The sequence below is a fragment of the Micromesistius poutassou genome (assembly GCF_964030765.1).
Source record: "Micromesistius poutassou genome assembly, chromosome: 14".
Classification (NCBI taxonomy): Eukaryota; Metazoa; Chordata; class Actinopteri; order Gadiformes; family Gadidae; genus Micromesistius; species Micromesistius poutassou.
The window spans coordinates 713,641-736,402 of NC_140284.1; the positions used below are offsets into that span (position 1 = coordinate 713,641).

Below are 22,762 nucleotides of genomic sequence, written 5' to 3' on the forward strand. Positions count from 1 at the left end.
GCACTAAGATGAGTGTTGTTGAGGCGGTCGTAGTGGAAACGTACCTATGGTGGTTTTATCCGATATTTACTTATACCTGAGTGTATCATTCAATGCAACTTAAATAAAGGTATTACTAGGACGGTACTATCGGGTTGTATTGTTAGAATCATACCTATATGATCATAGTTTTAGATATATCTACTCACACACTGTTTATCTAGGTGGTGTTTCTAGACCCTGACTCATATCTAGGTGGTGTTTCTAGACCCTGACTCATATCTAGGTGGTGTTTCTAGACCCTGACTCATATCTAGGTGGTGTTTCTAGACCCTGACTCATATCTAGGTGGTGCTACTAGACCCTGACTCATATCTAGGTGGTGTTTCTAGACCCTAGCCGTTTCTCAATACCAAGTACGCGGACTATGTACTCGCGGACTTGGAAGTACGTACTTGGCAAGTCCGGACTTTCAAGTACAGACGGAACAGCAGCGGACTCGATGATGCATTCTGGGATATTTAACGGTCCCAAGTCCACACGAGTCACCTCCGATGCGTCCTCGGTGGAACGGCCTCATCGAGAACGCATCGAGAACACTTCCGGGTTTTACGACAGTACTCGCGTTCTCGCGTACTTGGAATTGGAACAGTGCTTGGGCTACCACTGATGACGTTTATCGAGAACGCAAGTACACGAGAACGCACGAGAACGCGAATTGAGAAACGGCCCCTGACTCATCTAGGTGGTGCTACTAGACCCTGACTCATATCTAGGTGGTGCTACTAGACCCTGACTCATAGCTAGGTGGTGTTTCTAGACCCTGACTCATATCTAGGTGGTGCTACTAGACCCTGACTCATATCTAGGTGGTGCTACTAGACCCTGACTCATATCTAGGTGGTGCTACTAGACCCTGACTCATATCTAGGTGGTGCTACTAGACCCTGACTCATAGCTAGGTGGTGTTTCTAGACCCTGACTCATATCTAGGTGGTGTTTCTAGACCCTGACTCATATCTAGGTGGTGTTTCTAGACCCTGACTCATATCTAGGTGGTGCTACTAGACCCTGACTCATAGCTAGGTGGTGTTTCTAGACCCTGACTCATATCTAGGTGGTGCTACTAGACCCTGACTCATATCTAGGTGGTGCTACTAGACCCTGACTCATATCTAGGTGGTGCTACTAGACCCTGACTCATAGCTAGGTGGTGCTACTAGACCCTGACTCATATCTAGGTGGTGCTACTAGACCCTGACTCATAGCTAGGTGGTGCTACTAGACCCTGACTCATATCTAGGTGGTGTTTCTAGACCCTGACTCATATCTAGGTGGTGTTTCTAGACCCTGACTCATAGCTAGGTGGTGCTACTAGACCCTGACTCATATCTAGGTGGTGTTTCTAGACCCTGACTCATATCTAGGTGGTGTTTCTAGACCCTGACTCATATCTAGGTGGTGCTACTCGACCCTGACTCATATCTAGGTGGGGTAAGGTGGTTCTTACTATAATCCGGGGGTAGGGTTGCAGGGGGTGGGGGTGGACATCCGTTGCTGGGCGGCAGGGGGACCAGAGGCGTCACGGGGGAGAAGGGCACCATGTCGAAGACATCCGTGGACAGGGCTTTCATGGAGCCACTTCCTGCCTGCGGAGTGTGTGGACAGACAGTCAGGCGGTGGGCGCCGGCAGGAGGATTTACGTGCTGAATGCGGAACGTTATTTATGAGCGCAGTACGTGTACGCGTGGGTTCCTGGTGAGGAGGAGAATGTAACGCTAGTCGATCCGTGCGGATCTCAAGGAGGGATGAATGGAATAATAAATAAAAAGGAAAGGCTGGAGACGAGGGCACAGCAGGGGGCTGCTGGAGCTCTCTCTCCCCAGCCTGGAGGAGTGATGAGAGGAGGAGGAGGGAGCAGAGAGGGGAGGAAAGGTGGAACAAGAACAGAGGAAATAAATGAGGACAGAGGTGAGGCGGAATTAGGAAGAGGGGACGGAGAAAAAAGGGGGATGCAGTAAAGAGGAGGGGGCGATTAAAGAGGATATGACAGGAGGAGGTGAGAGGGAAGGAGACGAAGGGAAGAAGGAAACAGTAGATGAGGAAAGGAGGACAGATAAGGGGACTGAAAAGAAGGAGGAACCATTAAGGAGAAATCTAAGTGTGGGGAGGAATAGAAAAGAGGAGGTGTTAAGCAGGTGTAACGGAGATCATGGGAGAGGAGGCGATGAGAATAAAAGGGGAGAGGAAGAGGAGGAAGGCAGCGGAGCAGGAAAGAGGAGAGCTTTACGCGAGGCCGCGGGATGCTGAAGCCCTCGCTGCTCTTGGCAGGGGGCGGGGCCGGTTTGGAGGGGGGAGGAGTTAGTAGGCCCGTGGAGAAGTTGGACTCCGGCGAGCTCATGGGGGTGAGCGTGATGGAGGAGATCTCCAGGCAGGAAAGAGACTGGAGGTTTTGACACCAGAAGAGAGAGGAGGGCCTCTGGAGCATGTAGGCCTCATTAGAGGAGTTAATGTGCAGCAGCTGAGAGAGGATCACAGACAGACAGGTGTGAGGAGAGAGAGAGAGAGAGAGAGACAACCACAGCGTTAGTAGGTCCACCGTCACGCACAAATAGGTTTAGCAGCAACACGTTTGTAAAACAGATGGAGATATATATATATATATATATATATATATTTCATTTTAAACACATCAAACCAAACCTTTTTGGACATATTTCGGCTCTGAAACGTCTGGAAATCGACATCTGAGAAATTCCACTGCCACTTTAGGGATGGAAAGTCGGTGAAAGGTAAAATGAACTAACTACAATGAATAGGCTCTGCCTTCTCGCTGTCTCTCCACTTACTTCTTCGGGGACACGGGTGTATCTCAGGACTTTAGTTTTGGGTACACTACAGACCCCTTGTTAACTTAATGAGCTGCATCTGTTTTCACGTCTTACGCCTCTGTGATAGAGGCCCATTATGTCCTTCTTAAAGAGATGGACAACAGGATCTGAACACGTCAAATAAGCATAACATATCACAGACAAATCCCATTACCCATTACACCACTGTGTCAAAAAGTGTGTGTGTGTGTATATATATACACTTCTTAACGTCATCACAAAACATCTCATCTTCAGTTTGAACTTCCTCAAAGTCTGAAACGCCATAGCGTCATTCAGCTGCACCGTCTACGTACTGTGAATGGCTTGGCCATGACCCCTTGTCCACGTCCATCCCTTTAAGTTTAGCAGCTAAGTTGAAATACTTCTGAATTTTGTTCCCATTCTGTTTACTTTGTACTTCTTTGTGAGAGTTTAATCTCTATGTGTAGAAGTTGTGAAGATCGAATCTCTTTTCTTACTGGAGGTACGTGAGCGATCATCAGCTGGTCTTCAAGGTCGAGCAGTTGTTTCTTCAGCTCAGAGTTCTCAGATTCCAGCTCTTGAATCTGCAGAACACAATCAAAACGCTCCTAAACGCAATCACTAAAAAACGCATTAAAGGTTTTATCCTCTCGCTGGTACTGTAACCTTGTACTCACAGACTGAACACAGCCAAGGTAAGAAACGGTCGAAATGATTAATTCATGGCTGCTGTGTTTTGGAAAGTAGAAAATAGACAGCTAACAAGGTTAACAACATCAGCCAGTGAGGAGGGATAGTTAACCTGTGTACTGTGGATGAAAAAGGGCCTGTTTTACTGGACGCTTTGTAACGTACCCTCTTCTGCAGGGTTCCGATCTGTTTCCGTGTTTCCACGTCCTTTCCACCAGACTCCAGGAACTTCTTGTAGGCCAGGTCGAAGGCCTGGCCGATGGTGAGGGTTATCTCTTCAGCCTGGGAACAAACACACATACTGACCAAACAGCCCCAGTGCACGAGCCCATTTCTAAAACAATATTAGTTTTTCTTGAGGCAGATAATCTTCCCAGTATGTATTAAAAGCTGAATTTCAAAAAGTACAATAAATATTTGATATGTATTGTCCTTGCTGACCATATGTTGTACGCACATTTATGTTTAATTAACGTTGCTGCTCTTGACAATGGATTATTTTGACTAACATGAGAGAAGAAATCAGTTGAAAGATGTTGATACCTACACATTTCTCGCTGTCAAACACATAGCACAGGTGCTTGTTGGACTCAGAGTCCTTGCAGATGAATGTGAATATCCTTTTGTCCGTCTTGTCGTCCGCACAGAAGGATATCCTGTGCAACTGGCAGTTATACTGTACGTCCTGACACCAGAAAATAAGGAACGTTAAGACATGGCTATGACATTTTAAAAATTTGAATGAAGGAAGTCTTGTAAAATGTAAAATGTGCGAGAGAGAGAGAGAGAGAGAGAGAGAGAGAGAGAGAGAGAGAGAGAGACCGGGGAAAACAGACAGGGAAATAACAAGATGAAGACAGAGGGAGAGACGCAGACGGAAGGAGAGACGCAGGCAGACAGAAAGACAAACAGAGAGAGAGATATAATTCACTTTTGTCTTGGGGTCGAGTATCTTCACTCCATAGATGGAGATCTGTAATTCCACTTTGGGAATCTTCTGTCCCTCTGACTTTTTGATGTGCCTTTGAAACTGTTGAAGGAAGAGGGTGGACCCTTAACATTCAGTTTAGGCTTTTACAGCTCCTACATAACATAAGCAATGATACCCATTGACATTGACAGAGCTACAGGGCACATTGTGTACAGAATCCCGGGTATAGTGCCACGTGAAAGAGGGAAAATTGTTGACGTCGAGTTTTAAACCATGCATTTGATTGACATTAGAAAACACATTTGACAAATTACTGCGTTTCTGGCCAAGGCTCCAAAGGAAAGGTAAACTCGTAAACACTCAATGTGAAATGGACTCAAAACCACTAAATTGATATGGGAATACATTATGTTTATAGGCATGGGCTGTGCCTGGATAGAACATGCATCAGATTTGACATCCAATAAGGAAAGAGCTTGCGGCAAGATTACTTATTCGATAGGATTGATTTTAAGACAACAAGGTTGATGAAATGTTCAACATACCCAGTCATAACTGAACGCTTCCTTAGACGAAAAACTAAAATTGGGTGTTTCTGTTTGTGCCCGAGTCCATCACTTCACCATCAAATATTTTAGGGACAAAATGTAATTTGTCCCTAATATTAACAAGTAATATCACCAGGAGCAGTCAAATCAAGAGAAAAATGAACATAGAGAAAGTGGGTTTGAGTTATTAATGGCCTCCGTTCGCCCTAATCTATCGAGCAACAATCAATCACAGATGTGGTCAGGAATGCACACTTGAAGGACATCAGGCTTGCAATTCTCGCCAATGGAAACCCTCTAGAATAGAAATAGTGAATATAAAATATATATATATAAAAAACACAGGCATCAAACCTTTACTCAAATATAATATAAATAATATAATATAAATATAATCCTACAAAGGTCATAACCATGGGACTTGAAAGAAGTCAGTGATGTTGAGCTAGAGTGTAGTGTAATCGTGTAATAGCAATTGACAAACGAGTGTCTTAAGTCAAAGTTGTCTCAAATCAACTGCCGAAATTAAGGAATAGATAGAAACCCGATAAATAAGAACACTCATTCAAATAATAATTCAAATGATCTTGGGTTACTGATTCTGAATACCACTGTGTTTGTGTGTTTCCATCTGTACAGTTCGAAGAAGCAGAAGCTTTTCATATATTTCGCAAGAGGATTGCTGATCTAGTTTGGCTAATTAAAAGCTGAGGTTGGTGTCATGGTCAAAATTGACATTAATACTCTGGGCTTCTTTAATGTGTTGCCTTGGAATTGCCAATTTTGGAAATGCTATTAAAATAATTGAACCAGGTCCTAGCACCCTAATGTAAAAAAAAAATACCTCTAAAATACAGCAGTGAGGTTTTGAGATGCCTGAACCAGATAATAGTATATTATTATCAGACAGAAAAAACTAAACTTTTACTGCTCCATTACCTGGTCACAGTTAATAAAGGGTTTCTTAATTGATGCTACATTTTAGATATACTGAAAACTAACACAAAAGTGAAAATGTGAAAATGTAAAAAGTAAACTCAGTCCGGTCTTCAGGGGTCCAGTGCTTTCCAGAGTACAGTCGGCTTTATACTTGATGTGATGTACTCCTGCCCTGGCAAACTTCCAACAAAAACACTGCTACCTTACGAATACATTTCCACAGTATGTGTATATATATATGTGTGTGTGCGTGCGTGCATGCGTGCGTGCGTGCATGTGTGTGTGTGTGTGTAGGGAAATAGTGTACAAACAGTACATAATAACTTTAGTTTGGTAATGCACTGCAGTAATCCCTGGAGACCAGCACACATTTTTGTCTTTATTTGAGCGACTCAGATGTCCTTTGCAGCAGGTCTGAACAGAGCCACCTCCAGCCGTTGTGTTCCTTTTAGAAGGTGACCCTGCTCTGTGTATCTGAACACCTTCCATAACCGCCTCATGAGGCAGACACGTTTATCTGAAGCGAGTATATCGGTCTATTACTAAGCAACATTTCGGTCGGTTAAACATATATTTGTCACAGTGTCAGTGGGCAGATGGTGTCACATGACCCACCACACCTGTGACTGAGCCGACCCTGCTTGGCAGTGGGATGGCGTTGGTACCCAGCAGGTGTTCCACGCGTGCCCAGCCAGGTATCAAGGAGCAGTTTGTGTTCCTGCTGCGCTCTGCGACTCCAGCCTGGGTTGGACAGGCAGCCGACAGGGCCTTGGCATGTCTTACCTTCAGCTTTCTCACCGCATCCTTCACAACCTCCGTTCCTTTGGGCGCCTCAACCTCGGTGTTTCCCAGAAACTGTCACAAGAAAGGAAGATGAATGACTTTATTTAAGCGCATGAGGAATAAGGAATAATAACCCAAAACGGGCCTGATGTTTTTCACAACCTTTGTCAGGTGTCTGACTGGCTCTTGGACTTGGGTAAAAGGCAGCTGAATGTGATATCGCCGTTTGTGTTTTGCTCAAGGATAGCACTTGAGTTGAGGGACAATCTCGATTGCATCCTGCCACCGTATCTTGATGAGCCCTTAAGTCAGACAGCGATTGACAGACCTGTCTCACTGCACTTATCTTCTTTTTTTATACAAGCCAAGGTGACAACACAACCATCCATTGTTTTATGTCGGCACTTTAGAGCAACCCACATCTGAATAAAAAATCACATTGTCACATAGTACAAAACAATCACCACACACCACTTCAGCTAAATGAGGTTCAACTTAAATGTTCAGAAGAACATGGATTTGACCTGTGGACATGACAGAGCCATGTGCAAAGATGCACATGGCATTTTGGGACACAACACATGCTTTTTGGGACAGAAACATGAACCAAACGGACCCAGTCACAAGCACCAGGTTCTATTCATTCACTTGCCCTGACTTAGTCACTCCTTCAATCATACTAGCACCCCCTTTCTGCAATAAAAGGGAGTGCAGTTTATGCTGCCTTGCACGTCCTGGTTCGATGCGGGCGGCACTTTGTTCAGTATTGTACTTGTACTGCGTCAATGACAAAAAAATGTAATCTAATCTAAATTGCATTGCTTAAGCGTCACTACAGCAGTTCACCAACAGATGGTGCTATTAACCCTAAGGCCTGAGCATGGGGGAGAGCGACGGGCATGAGGCTTCCCAGCTGGCTGAACCCTCTCATAATCGTTCCACTCAGACATTGGCTCTGTGAGAGTTTGAGACTGCTGTTGTTTGGCCGTTTTTGAAGGGGTTGTTTGGGCCACTTCCAATACGGCCCACCTGGTAAGTAAACCACAGACCCTGGGCACTCTTTCTCCTTCTCGACCAGAAAACTGAGCCCACAGCAAACTGTGCTCTCCGTGGTTGATTCCCACCAAGTCTATTGTGAAAACAAGGATGATTTTTTTTTCAGCAAATGGCCACAATATAAAATCAACAGGAATAAAAACGAATAGTTTACATGGATGACGAAGTGCTTGAACTTGAAACAGCACTACATGCAAGTCAGTGAACTTCCAAACTGGACTTAGTTTATATTAAAAATACTGTTCAAACCAAGAATATGTATTTAAGTATTAAACATTAAACAGAAAATATATTTTTTTGCGATTTTCCTTTACAAATCATATCATCAACACCCTAATGTTGTTCCCTATTTTGCGATATTGTACAAAACTTATTTTGTTCAAACATTAACCGAGCTGTCAAAACAAGCAGACGCCTAGCAACAAACGACGTCCATTAGGACTTAAGGACACCTCCAAGAATAACTCCCTGACAGGACTGACGGATGGCTGGAGCCCAGCAGAGCAACAACTTGTCCCTGACAACGACAGTCTTCTGTCCCAGAGAGGGGGGGTCAGGTCTCAGCAGGCCAGCCATGCCCAGGAGCCTCATCCATCATCAGCTCCGGTCATCTGAAACAAGGGGTCAGCTCCCCCCAGCTCGCCCCTCACCTCCTCCTCACCTCCTCCTCACCTCCTCCTCACCTCCCCCTCACCTCCTCCATGATGTCCATATGGTGATAGTTTCACCAATCCTCCTCAAACTAAACGAATAGCCCGCTCTCTCTATATCAGACACAGAGAACAACAAGATGGATCTGGGGAGTTAGAGATACTAACCCCAGGTTTCGGCTCCATCAGTGCCGTCGTATGTGCGCTACAGGCTGCGTCACGAACCGGTTCTTTGTACATTGAAAACAATCAATGTACAAAGATGGATGGCATGGGGTATGAGTGAGAGCGGGCGATTGGACGCGACTGTTGGCCACTGACAACTGCAGCTCTGTGTTTTATGGTTTCTTTTTCGGACGGTGCCGTCAGACGCAGCGTCTATTGATTATCACGCCAGCGCTTTCAAACACAACTGGTAAAAGTTGACAGAGCGCTTATTAGACGCGGCGCCGTTGGAATGGAGCCGAGGGTTAAGGTAATGAGGAGCGGGCCGGTAGCACGCGCTTCACACCTCTGAAGAAAAGTAACAGGAAACTCAGAGCCTCTCCAAAACTCTCTGCTCCCGTCAAAGATGAGTCACATCGTCGCCAATTCAAGGAGGACGGGAACTCATCGGAACAGTCGAGAGCTAAGGAAATACAAACGCTTTGATTTAGAAAGAACTCAAGAAAAGGGAGAAAAAAAAAGAAATCGTCAGTTTGCTCGCTCGGGGATCTGCTTCTGCTCGACAATAAGGTGCGAGGCGGTGCGAGCTGACAGCTCCTCCTCCTCTCTCCGCACAGAGCGGCAGCCGGTGGGAATAGTCAGCGGGGAAACCCCACCCACACAACGGGTCTTCAGGCGAAGTTCAACTCTTTTTACAAATAAGTCTCTGGTGGCTGTAACACTACAGCAGGCTACACACGTACTGCCCCCCCCCCCACCTACTGCCCCCCCCCCCACCTACTGCCCCACCCCCACCTACTGCCCCACCCCCACGTACTGCCCCACCCCGACCTACTGCCCCACCCCCACCTACTGCCCCACCCCCACCTACTGCCCCACCCCCACCTACTGCCCCACCCCGACCTACTGCCCCACAGCGGCGACTAGATGCGTGCCAGGTGATGAATATAGATATAATATAATATAATATATAGATATAATAGATGAATAATTCCACAATGCAAAAACAATGAGCAATGACAGTAAATAAAGTGACTAAACTGTAAACAGTGGCCAACAGTACATAAAGGGACTATGAATTGAAGTGACGATCATTGTAAGCACAAACAGAGGATCACGGGCATCAGGCCCATATATGTAGTCATCAAACAGCTGGTGTAATGTTATGGTAGCCTACAGTCATCAAACAGCTGGTGTAATGTTATGGTAGCCTACAGTCATCAAACAGCTGGTGTAATGTTATGGTAGCCTATAGTCATAAACCAGCTGGTGTAATGTTATGGTAGCCTATAGTCATAAACCAGCTGGTGTAATGTTATGGTAGCCTATAGTCATAAAACAGCTGGTGTAATGTTATGGTAGCCTATAGTCATAAACCAGCTGGTGTAATGTTATGGTAGCCTATAGTCATCAAACAGCTGGTGTAATGTTATGGTAGCCTATAGTCATCAAACAGCTGGTGTAATGTTATGGTAGCCTATAGTCATAAACCAGCTGGTGTAATGTTATGGTAGCCTATAGTCATAAACCAGCTGGTGTAATGTTATGGTAGCCTATAGTCATAAACCAGCTGGTGTAATGTTATGGTAGCCTATAGTCATCAACCAGCTGGTGTAATGCTATGGTAGCCTATAGTCATAAACCAGCTGGTGTAATGTTATGGTAGCCTATAGTCATCAACCAGCTGGTGTAATGTTATGGTAGCCTATAGTCATAAACCAGCTGGTGTAATGTTATGGTAGCCTATAGTCATAAACCAGCTGGTGTAATGTTATGGTAGCCTATAGTCATAAACCAGCTGGTGTAATGTTATGGTAGCCTATAGTCATAAACCAGCTGGTGTAATGTTATGGTAGCCTATAGTCATAAACCAGCTGGTGTAATGTTATGGTAGCCTATAGTCATAAACCAGCTGGTGTAATGTTATGGTAGCCTATACAGGCTGTGTTGGTTGACCTGCTGCTTTCCAAACATCACCCCAGCGGTGCTGCGGTGCGACGCCCCCTGCTGGTGCCCGGGCCGGCGTTTGACTCTCATAAAGTGCGCAGTGCGGCGCCGGAGTGTAGCCCTCTCAACTGTATCGCTTGTTTTGTACCTGGGCCGTTCCATCGCCCCTACGGCTGAGTTTACCTTCCCCTCTCCGGAAGGTTCTCTTTTCCCCCCTGGCCTGTCGAAACCAAAACATCCCGTACTGAGATGATATTCACAGCGGCGCTCACGCTGGGAGGACGACGTCTTGGCGGGGGTTGCTACAATTGACAGGTCCAGATATCACAGATGCGCCTCTGAAGTGTGTAAGCAACAAAAGATGCAAATCCTCAAGTCGAGTTCGATAACCCGAAGCTACGCTTCGTTGGAGCGTGAGAAACGAAACAAAAACAAAGCAAATCAAAAAGACAGCAGACAGCAGACAGCAGACAGCAGACAGCATGCGATAGGGAATGAAAGGCAATTGCACTGATAGCCGGTTTACCGTAAAGCCGTGCACCTGTTCTAGAGTTTAGGTTTCCCGAGCCCACCCGTCACCACGGCTCCGACAGGCTGGCTGTCACAGATGCCATCTCCATCTCGGCCGCGCTGGCCCCCTACCTACTGCTGCTGTCATGGAGCATCACACAAAGTAGGCCCAAAAAAACGAGCAATCCAAGCCAAACAACAAGAGAGGCCTTTAGAAAAAAGAACCGCAGCTCTTGGGTCTTTTAGGGCTGTTTTCTAATTATCTTTTCATGCCAAAACAACCCCAAGCAGTTGTCTGGATCTTTAGGGAGCACGTGGTGGGTGAGAACTATTCAATCACTGAACCCGTTGAACCATTCAGACCAATGTCATGCACAGACTAAATTAGTTGGGGGGGGGGGGGATAACAAAGCAGGGAAGGAAGAGGGGGGGGCACAAGTCCACAACAACCACCCCCCCATTGCTGAAAGGTGCAGACAATGAATAGTTCACACAATTTATATTTTATTAATATGAATATGATGTATCAGGGGTAGAAACTCAGGTGGTCAATCCCACGTTTAGGGACGCATGTCCCTGATTCAGAGTGATGAATGAGACTGCAGTACACACCTTGGCGTTGTAGGGGATGTAATGCTTGGCCAGCGCCTCTGGAGTGTGCATCCATGATTTATCTGAAACAAAACACAGTAACAAGGACAATAACACGTTAAAAAAAAGAGACGTTTCCCGGAAAATACCGTCGTTTACAGCATACGCAACCTTTAACAATCAAACACAGAGAGGGTGATGAAGAAATGCCTTCAGTGGTTTGAGGGTTTGTTTACCTATTGACTGAATCAATTAGCACGGCGTTCACTGGGCAGGGAGGTCATATCAGAGAGCTCATTCCATTCAGACAGAAAGTGAAGAGGAACCCGGGGTGTGCGATCGTTCCATTGATTTCTTTGAGTGAGTTTGCACAGACGCAGCAGACAAATTGCAATTCTACATCTCATCTTCCTGGTGCTCCATGTTTTAAGTCTTCCTCTCAAATCACCTGACCTCCTGCCAATGAGCCCTCTTGTTGTTGGGGTTGTCCAACTGGCAGCGAGTGCGACGCAACGCCAGCCACCCTGTCTGCAAACAACTCCTCTCCGAGAACAGATCCAACCTCTAATCAAATTGCTCCAATGTGGAAGATGAGGAATGGTCCACTGTCCCGCCCCGACCCCCATACTAAGCATTGAGTGTAGAGAAACAGTCAATTCTAATTAACTACAGTTTGGGCTCGCAGGAGGAAAAGTCTGGCTGCTGTATCTACAAATGCCGATATAGAGTGGCATATAGCGCAGGGACACAGTGTTTTCCAGCTTCATGACGTAAAATAGCCAATAAAATGGGGTAGAAAAAAAAGCTAAAAACAGGGGCAGCACATTGGGCCATTGCGGTTATCCGTCGAGGGAAATCAAACTCTTGGCTGCAAGTAAGAATGAGTGCATATACAAAGGTTGTCCCTAATGTGTGTGACGGAGGGTGGCGGTGGTGGGGGGGGGGTTCCTGGGTGGTGACAGCTGGAGAGGTTGTATGAGGAGTGATGGCGGATATGGACGACCGCGCTTGAGGTCTCAACACTGTGGCGGTCACACTTGAGTGGGTGGGAGGAGGGCAGAGGGCCGGGCGGTGAACACCGGGCCGCTGCACGGCGCCGCAGGTCGGTGTGATGTTGGTGTTGGCATGCTGCCAAGCGGACATCGCCCCGGCGCCGCAGCGTGGCGTCCCGCCTTTGTGACGACCTCCACTTTTCAGTTTCAATAATGTGAAATTATTATTCTTACATTCTAAGCTTGAACTTGGACTACCTTACCCTATTAAGATGCTGGAGAACTTTAATTCTCATGTCCATGTCTATTAAAATGAACACCCTCTTAATTAAGGCCAGCGACACCAAAGAACAATAACGAGGATTTATGAGATCTCTTTTTTATGTTCAAAACAAAATCAAAACACAAACATAAACTATGCTGGACTGTGATGGCTGCATGGTGACCTGATGTGAATCAATGGTCATTTGTGCCAAAGCATATCATTATATTACCCCGTCTGTCTTTTGAGTTCATCTTTCAGTCCAGACTGCTGGTCCATGGACTTTGGGTGACTAAAACCCTGTTGTAGATTCCAGAAACAACAGGGTTTTAGTCACCCAAAGTCCATGGACCAGTTTTGAACAGATTATAAAAGAAGAATGATTCTGCATGGCAAGGATACATCGACTGACTATAATTGACTGCTTGTATGTCAAGGCACTCTCGCCATATTTTTCTAATTAAGCAGAGTAGACAGATATTAATGGCTAAGTGTGGGCTAACGGGAAACAATGGATTACCTGCTAATCGAGGCAAATACCTCAGCAATGCAAACACACACAGACGAAGGAGCAGAGGCTGCCTTCTGATAACACAAATCATTACAGGATCACATCCTGCTGCAGATCGTCGTGTTCCCAGTGGGGAGTAACAACATCCTCTGTTGCTGCAGAGCCGCTGAGCGCCTGTACATCATCACCATCGCGCAATAATCTGTATGATGGATTTCTACCCATTCTGAATGGGTAGAAAAGCAAACCCACGACCATGATGACAAAGAAGCAGCAAAACGCTGATTGAATGAATCCCTGATCCAAACAAAAGGAGTCCAAAGGGAATTCTCCGAAGTCTGTCACATAATTAGAGTTGTGTTTGAAATGATGTCTGCCTATGAAGGAATGAACTAAGCATCGCTCTCAAACTGAAAAGAAAATGAACAGTTCAGATTCAACGCACATTTATATATATATTAAAAAAAGCTCTTTAGAAGATGACTTCCCGAGAGCTGTGCAGACTTCAGAACCTCCCTTTTTAAGAATCATTAAGTGCTGCCATATTTCTCAGAGAGGAGTCAATTGTCCGCCTCCTCATTTATTCTTCCTGTAGGGATCGACCGGCGTGGGCAGGCCGCGCTCTGGTTCCCTACGATGTTCAATCAATGGCTGGCGTTGGGGATTCATTGGCCATGCATGCTCCTCCATCTCGCAGTTCTGCCGGGGTCTAGGGAGGACCTCCTAACTTATGTGCGTCTGGCTGGCATCGCGAACAGACACACTGACATCAACGGGGGGGGGCTCCAGAGAGGGAAGACTATGAATACTGAACCACCGCCAGCACTGTGCCACCAGCACTCTGAAACGCTACACGGCTTCATGTTCTCAGACACTGGCTTGTTTAGCCTTGTCCCTTAGAGACTTAATTCAAATGATGCTAAAGTAATCCCTACATTTGAAAGAAAAAGGAAACCAAAATAGCTTTTATAAAGAGCATCTCCTCTGTACCGGGAATGACCAGAGCATTATTTTTGTCGGTTGATGGATTTGGGTGTCAGGATAATTTCACGTTTTATATTCATAGTTTTTATGGAGGGTACATTCATTGAGAAGTAGTGAATTTGACATGAAAGCTTAAGAAAGAGGTAGGTGTCATCAAGCACCTTGACTTGGCGTTTTCCTTCTGCGGTTAATGTTATAATATATATATTAAAATATACATACACACATAAAAATGTCTAATTCACATGCAATATCCAATGATGAACGATCAAACAGTACGGAAATAGCAATTTAATGGTAAAGTTAATATTTCAGGGTTCATTTAACATTGAACACACCTGGTGTTGGGTTTGTTCAGTGAGCGGAAATGGTCAGCAAAGATAGCTCAGAGCAAATTAAAAAGCCAAATTAACCTCTGCAACTCATTTTCTATGTGGACGCCTTCTGTTGATGTAATCTTAATGATTGATTACCAATGTTGAACACATCTCTGGCAGTCTTTTTGTCCTTGCCAGGGCTGCTGCCACACTTTAGTTTGTGTCTCTGGAGCGGATAAACGCTTGCTTCGTTAAATTCAAGTTTTGGCATTGAATGCCTTCGACAGGGTATGAATTACATTCTCATTATCAGAAAGATAAACAAAGGCAACATGTATTATTAAAAGTATGCTTTGTAGAGCCTGTGTAGAGCAAAGACTAACCAAAGACAATAAATTCAAGTTGTGGAAACACAGACCCGGGGACAAGCGCGGGGTAAATCAGGCATACATTTTTTATTGCAGGCAACTTTTACACTCCCAGCCAAACAATTAAGAACGCATAAAGAACAACACCAAGTCCCAAACCTGTACTCCCGTCCTAGCCAGCTACCGTGATGTACTGGGGGGGCTATTAACATTTTAAAGTTCATGCCAGCGGGCCAGTTCCTGTCGCCAACATGTTGCTGTGTTTTAGAAAGATAGTGATCCTACTGCCATTTTCTAACAGTTGGAGGGGTTTCCACGGTGACCCTTGCCAACCAACACACCCTGGTGTTCATGGGATTAGGTGGAATGCCAACCGTGGAGAAAAATGGTCCAAATATGGTTGCCACGGGCAACCCGAACCTACAACCCTCGCTTTGGTGATAAAACGAGTAAATGTTTTATTTGAGAACATTGCCAGGCTACCCACGCTGATTTATTATTCAATAATGAGGCTGAAACCAACCAGATGAAAATGAAAAAAAATAAACTCAGGGAGGTGTTCCAATCTTGGCATACACTGTGGTGTGGAAATAACATGCTTGGACAGGAAAAGTCACAATCACAAAGCTGGAGGCCAGCGTATTCAGTCTGTGCCCGTTGTGTCAAAGTGATACCGAACCATTGTAGCTGTGTGTTGTCGCATTCAGATTACAAACAAGGTTTGCTGCTCAGTAGTGAGAGAGATACATTTTAGTGTCTATTGTATTCGTGTACACGTCAAGAGTGCCTAGAGGCACTGCTGATTAAAGGTTTATAATTTGCAATTGGGGACATTAAGCTATTTTTAGGACTGCAAGATATCAGGTTTCTGCAGCTCAGAATAAAATAAAAACATCAAAGGGTTTTGCAGTTTAATCACTTGGAACTTTTGATGCAATATCTTGTATACATCAATGACAAAAAACAACTGCAGTCAATGTAACAAAACATGAGAACAATGACCAAAATTGTTGTCCCTGAAAATGCCTGTGCCTTTTCTAATGAGCCCAAAGGACGCACAACACACAAGCAATTCCACTAGTTTAACACAAAGGTTATTTTTCTTTATGTTCAAAATTAAATTAAGAGGAGACAAAACTCCCCTAATGGGAACTGTTGAGATAGGGTTTTCCATTGGACCCAGCTGGCCTATTATAACCTTATTTGTTGTTTATTATTAGAACTAAATATATGATTTTGCCTGCTTTTTGATAAAAAAGAATCCCCCTTTAGTTTTTTTCATTGGCATCATGTTATTTTGTGACACTTGGGTACTGGATTTATATATATGCCAAGATAAGAAAATCTAAATCAAACAATTGTCTAAAAATCATAGAAGTGTAATTACGTATTCTCATTTGGCATTAATAAAAAGAAACCAGAAGCCAGAGGACCAGAAGATCTTAAATCACCCACTGCTTTAAAATAGTCCTCATCACATTCAATGAGATCCTTCAGGCACCGCAAGAGAAGGACACACGTTGGAATTGAAAGACGCAAATGTTAACCACGAACACACAAACAAACACACAAACAAACACACGAACAAACACACAAACACTGGCCTTCTGTGACATGAGAAGAAGACTCCTTTCACGTGTGAACAGAAAGCCCTCAACAGGAAGCCATCCTCAGGTACAACACTGTACACTCTGGGACTGTTCCCTGAGGCCAGCTGGCAACAGGCAAGCACTCACTGCTGTGGTCGTCTGACCAATCAGAGGAGGAGGGGACTGAGGTCTGTCCAATCAGAGGAGGAGGGGACTGAGGTCTGGCCAATCAGAGGAGGGGACTGAGGTCTGTCCAATCAGAGGAGGAGGGGACTGAGGTCTGGCCAATCAGAGGAGGGGACTGAGGTCTGTCCAATCAGAGGAGGAGGGGACTGAGGTCTGGCCAATCAGAGGAGGGGACTGAGGTCTGGCCAATCAGAGGAGGAGGGGCTGAGGTCTGGCCAATCAGAGGAGGGGACTGAGGTCTGTCCAATCAGAGGAGGAGGGGCTGAGGTCTGGCCAATCAGAGGAGGGGACTGAGGTCTGTCCAATCAGAGGAGGAGGGGCTGAGGTCTGGCCAATCAGAGGAGGGGACTGAGGTCTGTCCAATCAGAGGAGGAGGGGCTGAGGTCTGGCCAATCAGAGGAGGAGGGGCTGAGGTCTGGCCAATCAGAGGAGGGGACTGAGGTCTGTCCAATCAGAGGAGGAGGGGCTGAGGTCTGGCCAATGGGAACAGCAGAGGACTGATTTCTATCCAATGTGGCTTCAAGTCAGTTGAAGGCACACATGCTAGTGTGGACAGTGAGTAGCACGTAGTGGCTGAGATGTAAGACTCACAGCTAAAGGGAAATGTAACAGTATTATCTCTTGCACAAATGTGTCATTTGTGTATTTTCTTTGCGTTTCACTTTTGTGTCATTGTTTTCCGTTGCATCTTGTTTCTTCCATATAGTATTCCTACTGACTTTATTGTTATTTCATTCGTCCTATCTTGAACAAATACTTGAATATATGAACCATGAGTGTGAGAAGGGAGTGCATGTCGATAATGCGGCAGTTCACTTTTTTTGTGAAAATGTAATAAATACAAAAAGGTTGTAGCATTGCTCTCCGTTGTCCGCAGGGCTCATCGACACAGTCCACTCCTCAAAGACAGCCTTCCCTGGAAGGTCTCCCCAGGCTCTGGGTCCGTCTGTCTGTCACAGAGAAGGTCTCACCAGGAGGCTCTGGGTCCGTCTGTCTGTCACAGAGAAGGTCTGGTCTGTGAGGAGTGAACACCCCCCCCCCCACGCCCCCACGCCCAGACACAGGAGGGGGGCGAGGTCCCCACTCCATCGTGCGGTCACACGTGTGGAACGTCCTGTCGTCTGCGCCAGGAGTGGAACACCTGGTGGCGGCGGCGCCGCGCCCCGCCGCGCCCCGCCCGCCGCGCCCCGCCCCGCCCGCCGCGCCCCGCCCGCCGCGCCCCGCCCGCCGCTGCGTGCTCCTCAGAGGCTCCGGCGCCGAGGACACGGGAGTGAATCACCACAGCCTAATGTCGTTACGGCGCTGAGCGCCACCTGGGCTGCGGACGGCGGCCCTCCCCCGAGCGGCGGCCCCGGCTGATTGATGGCGCCGGGAGGGAGACAGATGGCGAGCCGCTGTCAGGCCGTACTGTAAACCCTCTGTAGGACTCACACCTCGCTGGACGCCAGGTGAACAACTAGATTGAGCTAGATTAGCCAATCAGCGGTAAGCACCCTGCATGCACAAGCTGTTCCGTGCGCTCGTGTTGGAGAACGTATGTGTACACACAAATATCCTTTGACACACACGCACAAAAATCCTATCATATTCACACGCACACGCTTTGACAGCCAAGGGCAAACATTGCTGAAGTTTCAATATCGCACTCTGAACAGTTTACCTGCAGCTGTGTGAATGAGTGCCAGTACACAGTGTGTGTGTGTGTGTGCGTGCGTGCGTGCGTGCGTGCGTGCATGCGTGTGTGTGTGTGTGCGGGTGTGTGCGTACGTGTGTGTGTGTGTGCGTGCGTGCGTGTGCGTGTGTGTGTGCAGTCAGCTCTACTGTTACCTAGATCAGATCTAGTGCTAAACAAAACACACATGATCAACCAAACAAATGCCATGATGACATCATCACTACAACCTGTACTACAACCTGTACTACAGTACTACAACCTGTACTACAGCCTGTACTACAGCCTGTACTACAACCTGTACTACAGTACTACAACCTGTACTACAACCTGTACTACAACCTGTACTACAACCTGTACTACAGCCTGTACTACAGTACTACAACCTGTACTACAACCTGTACTACAGCCTGTACTACAGCCTGTACTACAACCTGTACTACAACCTGTACTACAGCCTGTACTACAGTACTACAGCCTGTACTACAGTACTACAGCCTGTACTACAGTACTACAGCCTGTACTACAGCCTGTACTACAGTACTACAGCCTGTACTACAGTACTACAGCCTGTACTACAGTACTACAGCCTGTACTACAGCCTGTACTACAGTACTACAGCCTGTACTACAGTACTACAGCCTGTACTACAGTACTACAGTACTACAGCCTGTACTACAGCCTGTACTACAGTACTACAGTACTCCAGCGTGCAGTGCAGTAGAAGGCGTTGCTCTGGGGTTCAGCCTGTTTAAGACTGAAGGCTTCACCAGGGCTCCCTCACTAGCAGTACTCCAGCCTGTACTACAGTACTACAGCCTGTACTACAGTACTACAGCCTGTACTACAGTACTACAACCTGTACTACAGCCTGTACTACAGCCTGTACTACAACCTGTACTACAGTACTACAACCTGTACTACAACCTGTACTACAACCTGTACTACAACCTGTACTACAGCCTGTACTACAGTACTACAACCTGTACTACAACCTGTACTACAGCCTGTACTACAGCCTGTACTACAACCTGTACTACAACCTGTACTACAGCCTGTACTACAGTACTACAGCCTGTACTACAGTACTACAGCCTGTACTACAGTACTACAGCCTGTACTACAGCCTGTACTACAGTACTACAGCCTGTACTACAACCTGTACTACAGCCTGTACTACAGTACTACAACCTGTACTACAACCTGTACTACAGCCTGTACTACAGCCTGTACTACAACCTGTACTACAACCTGTACTACAGCCTGTACTACAGTACTACAGCCTGTACTACAGTACTACAGCCTGTACTACAGTACTACAGCCTGTACTACAGCCTGTACTACAGTACTACAGCCTGTACTACAGTACTACAGCCTGTACTACAGTACTACAGCCTGTACTACAGCCTGTACTACAGTACTACAGCCTGTACTACAGTACTACAGCCTGTACTACAGTACTACAGTACTACAGCCTGTACTACAGCCTGTACTACAGTACTACAGTACTCCAGCGTGCAGTGCAGTAGAAGGCGTTGCTCTGGGGTTCAGCCTGTTTAAGACTGAAGGCTTCACCAGGGCTCCCTCACTAGCAGTACTCCAGCCTGTACTACAGTACTACAGCCTGTACTACAGTACTACAGCCTGTACTACAGTACTACAGTACTACAGCGTGCAGTGCAGTAGAAGGCGTTGCTCTGGGGTTCAGCCTGTTTAAGACTGAAGGCTTCACCAGGGCTCCCTCACTAGCAGCTCAGGTGAGCTCTGCCTTTGGGCCGTCCCGGCAGAGCAGGCCTGTAGCATCTGGGGGCCCCGCGTGTCCACCACAGATATGAGTTTGGATGGACCCGCCAATGAGAACGCGGCATTTGTGTCTGACAATGTGTCCTCCTAGACCAATCGCACACCTCCTGCATAGTCAAGTTGGTGGGGAAGAAGAACGGTAGATGAAGCACCATCTGAAGTCTGTACCCCTGGTGAAGATAGGTTACATAAGTACCTTTTTTCCTGTTGAATGCGCGGTTCATAGTGAACTGCTCCTTGGTGCGGTCCTTCTTGATGATGTGCTGAGGGCTCACCTGGGAAGGAATGCAGGAAAAAGTTCAACAATGGCCTCCGCCTCAGACTTTGACACTTAAACGTCCCACCCTTCCATCACTCACACACACACACACACACACACACACACACACACACACACACACACACACACACACACACACACACACACACACACACACACACACGCACACACACACACACACACACGTACGTTCCACCCTTCCAACAAACACACACACACACACACGTACTCCACCCTTCCAACAAACACACACACACACACACACACACACACACACACACACACACACACACACACACACACACACACACACACACACACACACACACACACACAGTACTACCCCCCACACACACACATACACAGACACACACACACACACACACACACACAAGTATGTTCCACCCTTCCAACACACACACACACACACACACACACACACACACACACACACACACACACACACACACACACACACACACACACACACACACACACACACACACACACACAGTGATTCAGTTTGCATGGGTACCCCACCCTTTCAGTGTGAGGTAATGTTTATGAAGTGTCTAGCAGTCAAATCAAGCACACCACTAAACACACCATCTGCCATACATGCGTTTATGCTTAATTCACATCAGTTGACTTGGGGGGGGGGGGGTATTTGGGCGAGGGGGTGGGTAATACTAATAGGTTTCATTGCTGTGTCTCATAAACAACACAAAATAAGTGTTATTTGGATTTGTAGAGTAGTCATCAACAGAAAAAAATACAAATATACAAAACATTGAGTTTCAGGAAATATACACATAATAAAAACTTTAAATAAATAAATCTAAACACATGATACGGTCATGTATGCATATTTGTAAATGTATTGCACCAGTAGTGCTGGTACATGCTCAAAGCTTAGGTTTTCACTTTGTTGATTACCTGTCCCAAAAATAAGCCCTATTTCAGTAAAATAATATTTTTGATTTATTTAGTTAAATGAAGCGTTTCAGAAGCAAGACAACACCACTTCATATTGATCAAGCATAAAGTGTTGGAGCCTTTTTTATAAATTACCAACAAACTTCCAGATGGGGACCCAATTATATGCTATGCCGATGATAGAAACTAAAATCAAACCTACACCCGTAAAAGTCGGGTGAGCTGCAGTAAAATAGGTTAACAGGAACGGAAAAGAAAAACATGGCAGAATGTTTTTAACCTGTGACACAGAGTCTGACACCTTCCCCTCATTCAGGATTGAACACAATTCCCTTTGACAAATTCCAGAGAGAAAACATGAAAAACGGAATATAACCGCATCATAACTTATATAATGCTTAGTTTGTGAAGACTTGCTTAGTTTGTGAAGAAAAGCTTTTCCAGAACTTTTGTTTTCTCGCCACAGCACAAAATGTACAAGGCCTTGATCTAGGTGTGGGTATCAGCATACATTCAGGTATACAAAAAAATAACTACAAATAATGAAATGGCTCAAAGGAATGAATATATAGATGCATCGTAGACGGAAATAGATGAAGCGAGTGCATTTCTATACTGTGTTCCCTGCGGACAGTTCTCAGTTTGAACCATTCACAGGATCCTCCATACGCTACAAACATAACGGACCACAGACCACAACACTAACCAGCCAAGCCTGAAGGAGCCCAGGGCTAACAGCTCAGTGGGGTGCCAAGAGGCATCACGCTCTTCATGAGCTCGAAAACCTTAATAGACACAAACACAGTGTTTGTGTTTGGTTGACGGGGAGCAGGCAGTGGTGGAGGAGGAGGAGGAGGAGGAGGAGGAGGAGGAGGAGGAGGAGGAGGAGCTCTGCATGCCCACCAATGATCTCCTGGTAAGCGACTACACAAAATAGGTTTATCAGTGAAAGAGTGTACGGTGACTAATGGTTCCACGTTAGGCGTGTGTGTACAAAGAGTTGTTGCCTCAGTGGTGGCTGGGGTAGCACTAAAGGTTATAAAGGGTCTCAGCCTATTTCTATGGGATGATGAGGCAAACAGATTAGTTGGCTACGGTCTTAACCTTTACAGGAAGCGTTTGAGAAATTATTTACACTAAACACATTTCTTTCCTCCCAATTTTGTTGGCCCTGATTACATAATGTGCGATTGCAATCACATCCCAAGCGATAACAAT

The 22,762-nt window shown here is 46.0% G+C and overlaps 1 protein-coding gene across 4 annotated transcripts in view; it reads right to left on the reverse strand.

The window, feature by feature from the left end:
* LOC311358327 (PTB domain-containing engulfment adapter protein 1) overlaps positions 1-22,762 on the reverse strand; it is a 63,042-nt gene that overhangs the window by 2,222 nt on the left and 38,058 nt on the right. For 3 of the 4 annotated variants that reach the window (XM_084478322.1, XM_084478323.1, XM_084478324.1), the window contains 8 exons: positions 20,525-20,603; positions 11,666-11,727; positions 6,726-6,797; positions 4,456-4,554; positions 4,072-4,209; positions 3,690-3,806; positions 3,332-3,418; positions 1,490-1,628 (listed from right to left, as the gene is read on the reverse strand). In XM_084478322.1, coding sequence (XP_084334448.1) covers positions 1,490-1,628; positions 3,332-3,418; positions 3,690-3,806; positions 4,072-4,209; positions 4,456-4,554; positions 6,726-6,797; positions 11,666-11,727; positions 20,525-20,552 — 742 coding nt within the window. In that variant the 5' untranslated portion in view covers positions 20,553-20,603. Of the gene's footprint in view, positions 1-1,489; positions 1,629-2,269; positions 2,501-3,331; positions 3,419-3,689; positions 3,807-4,071; positions 4,210-4,455; positions 4,555-6,725; positions 6,798-11,665; positions 11,728-20,524; positions 20,604-22,762 lie in introns of all 4 variants that reach the window. The other variant, XM_084478325.1, reaches the window with a different exon arrangement.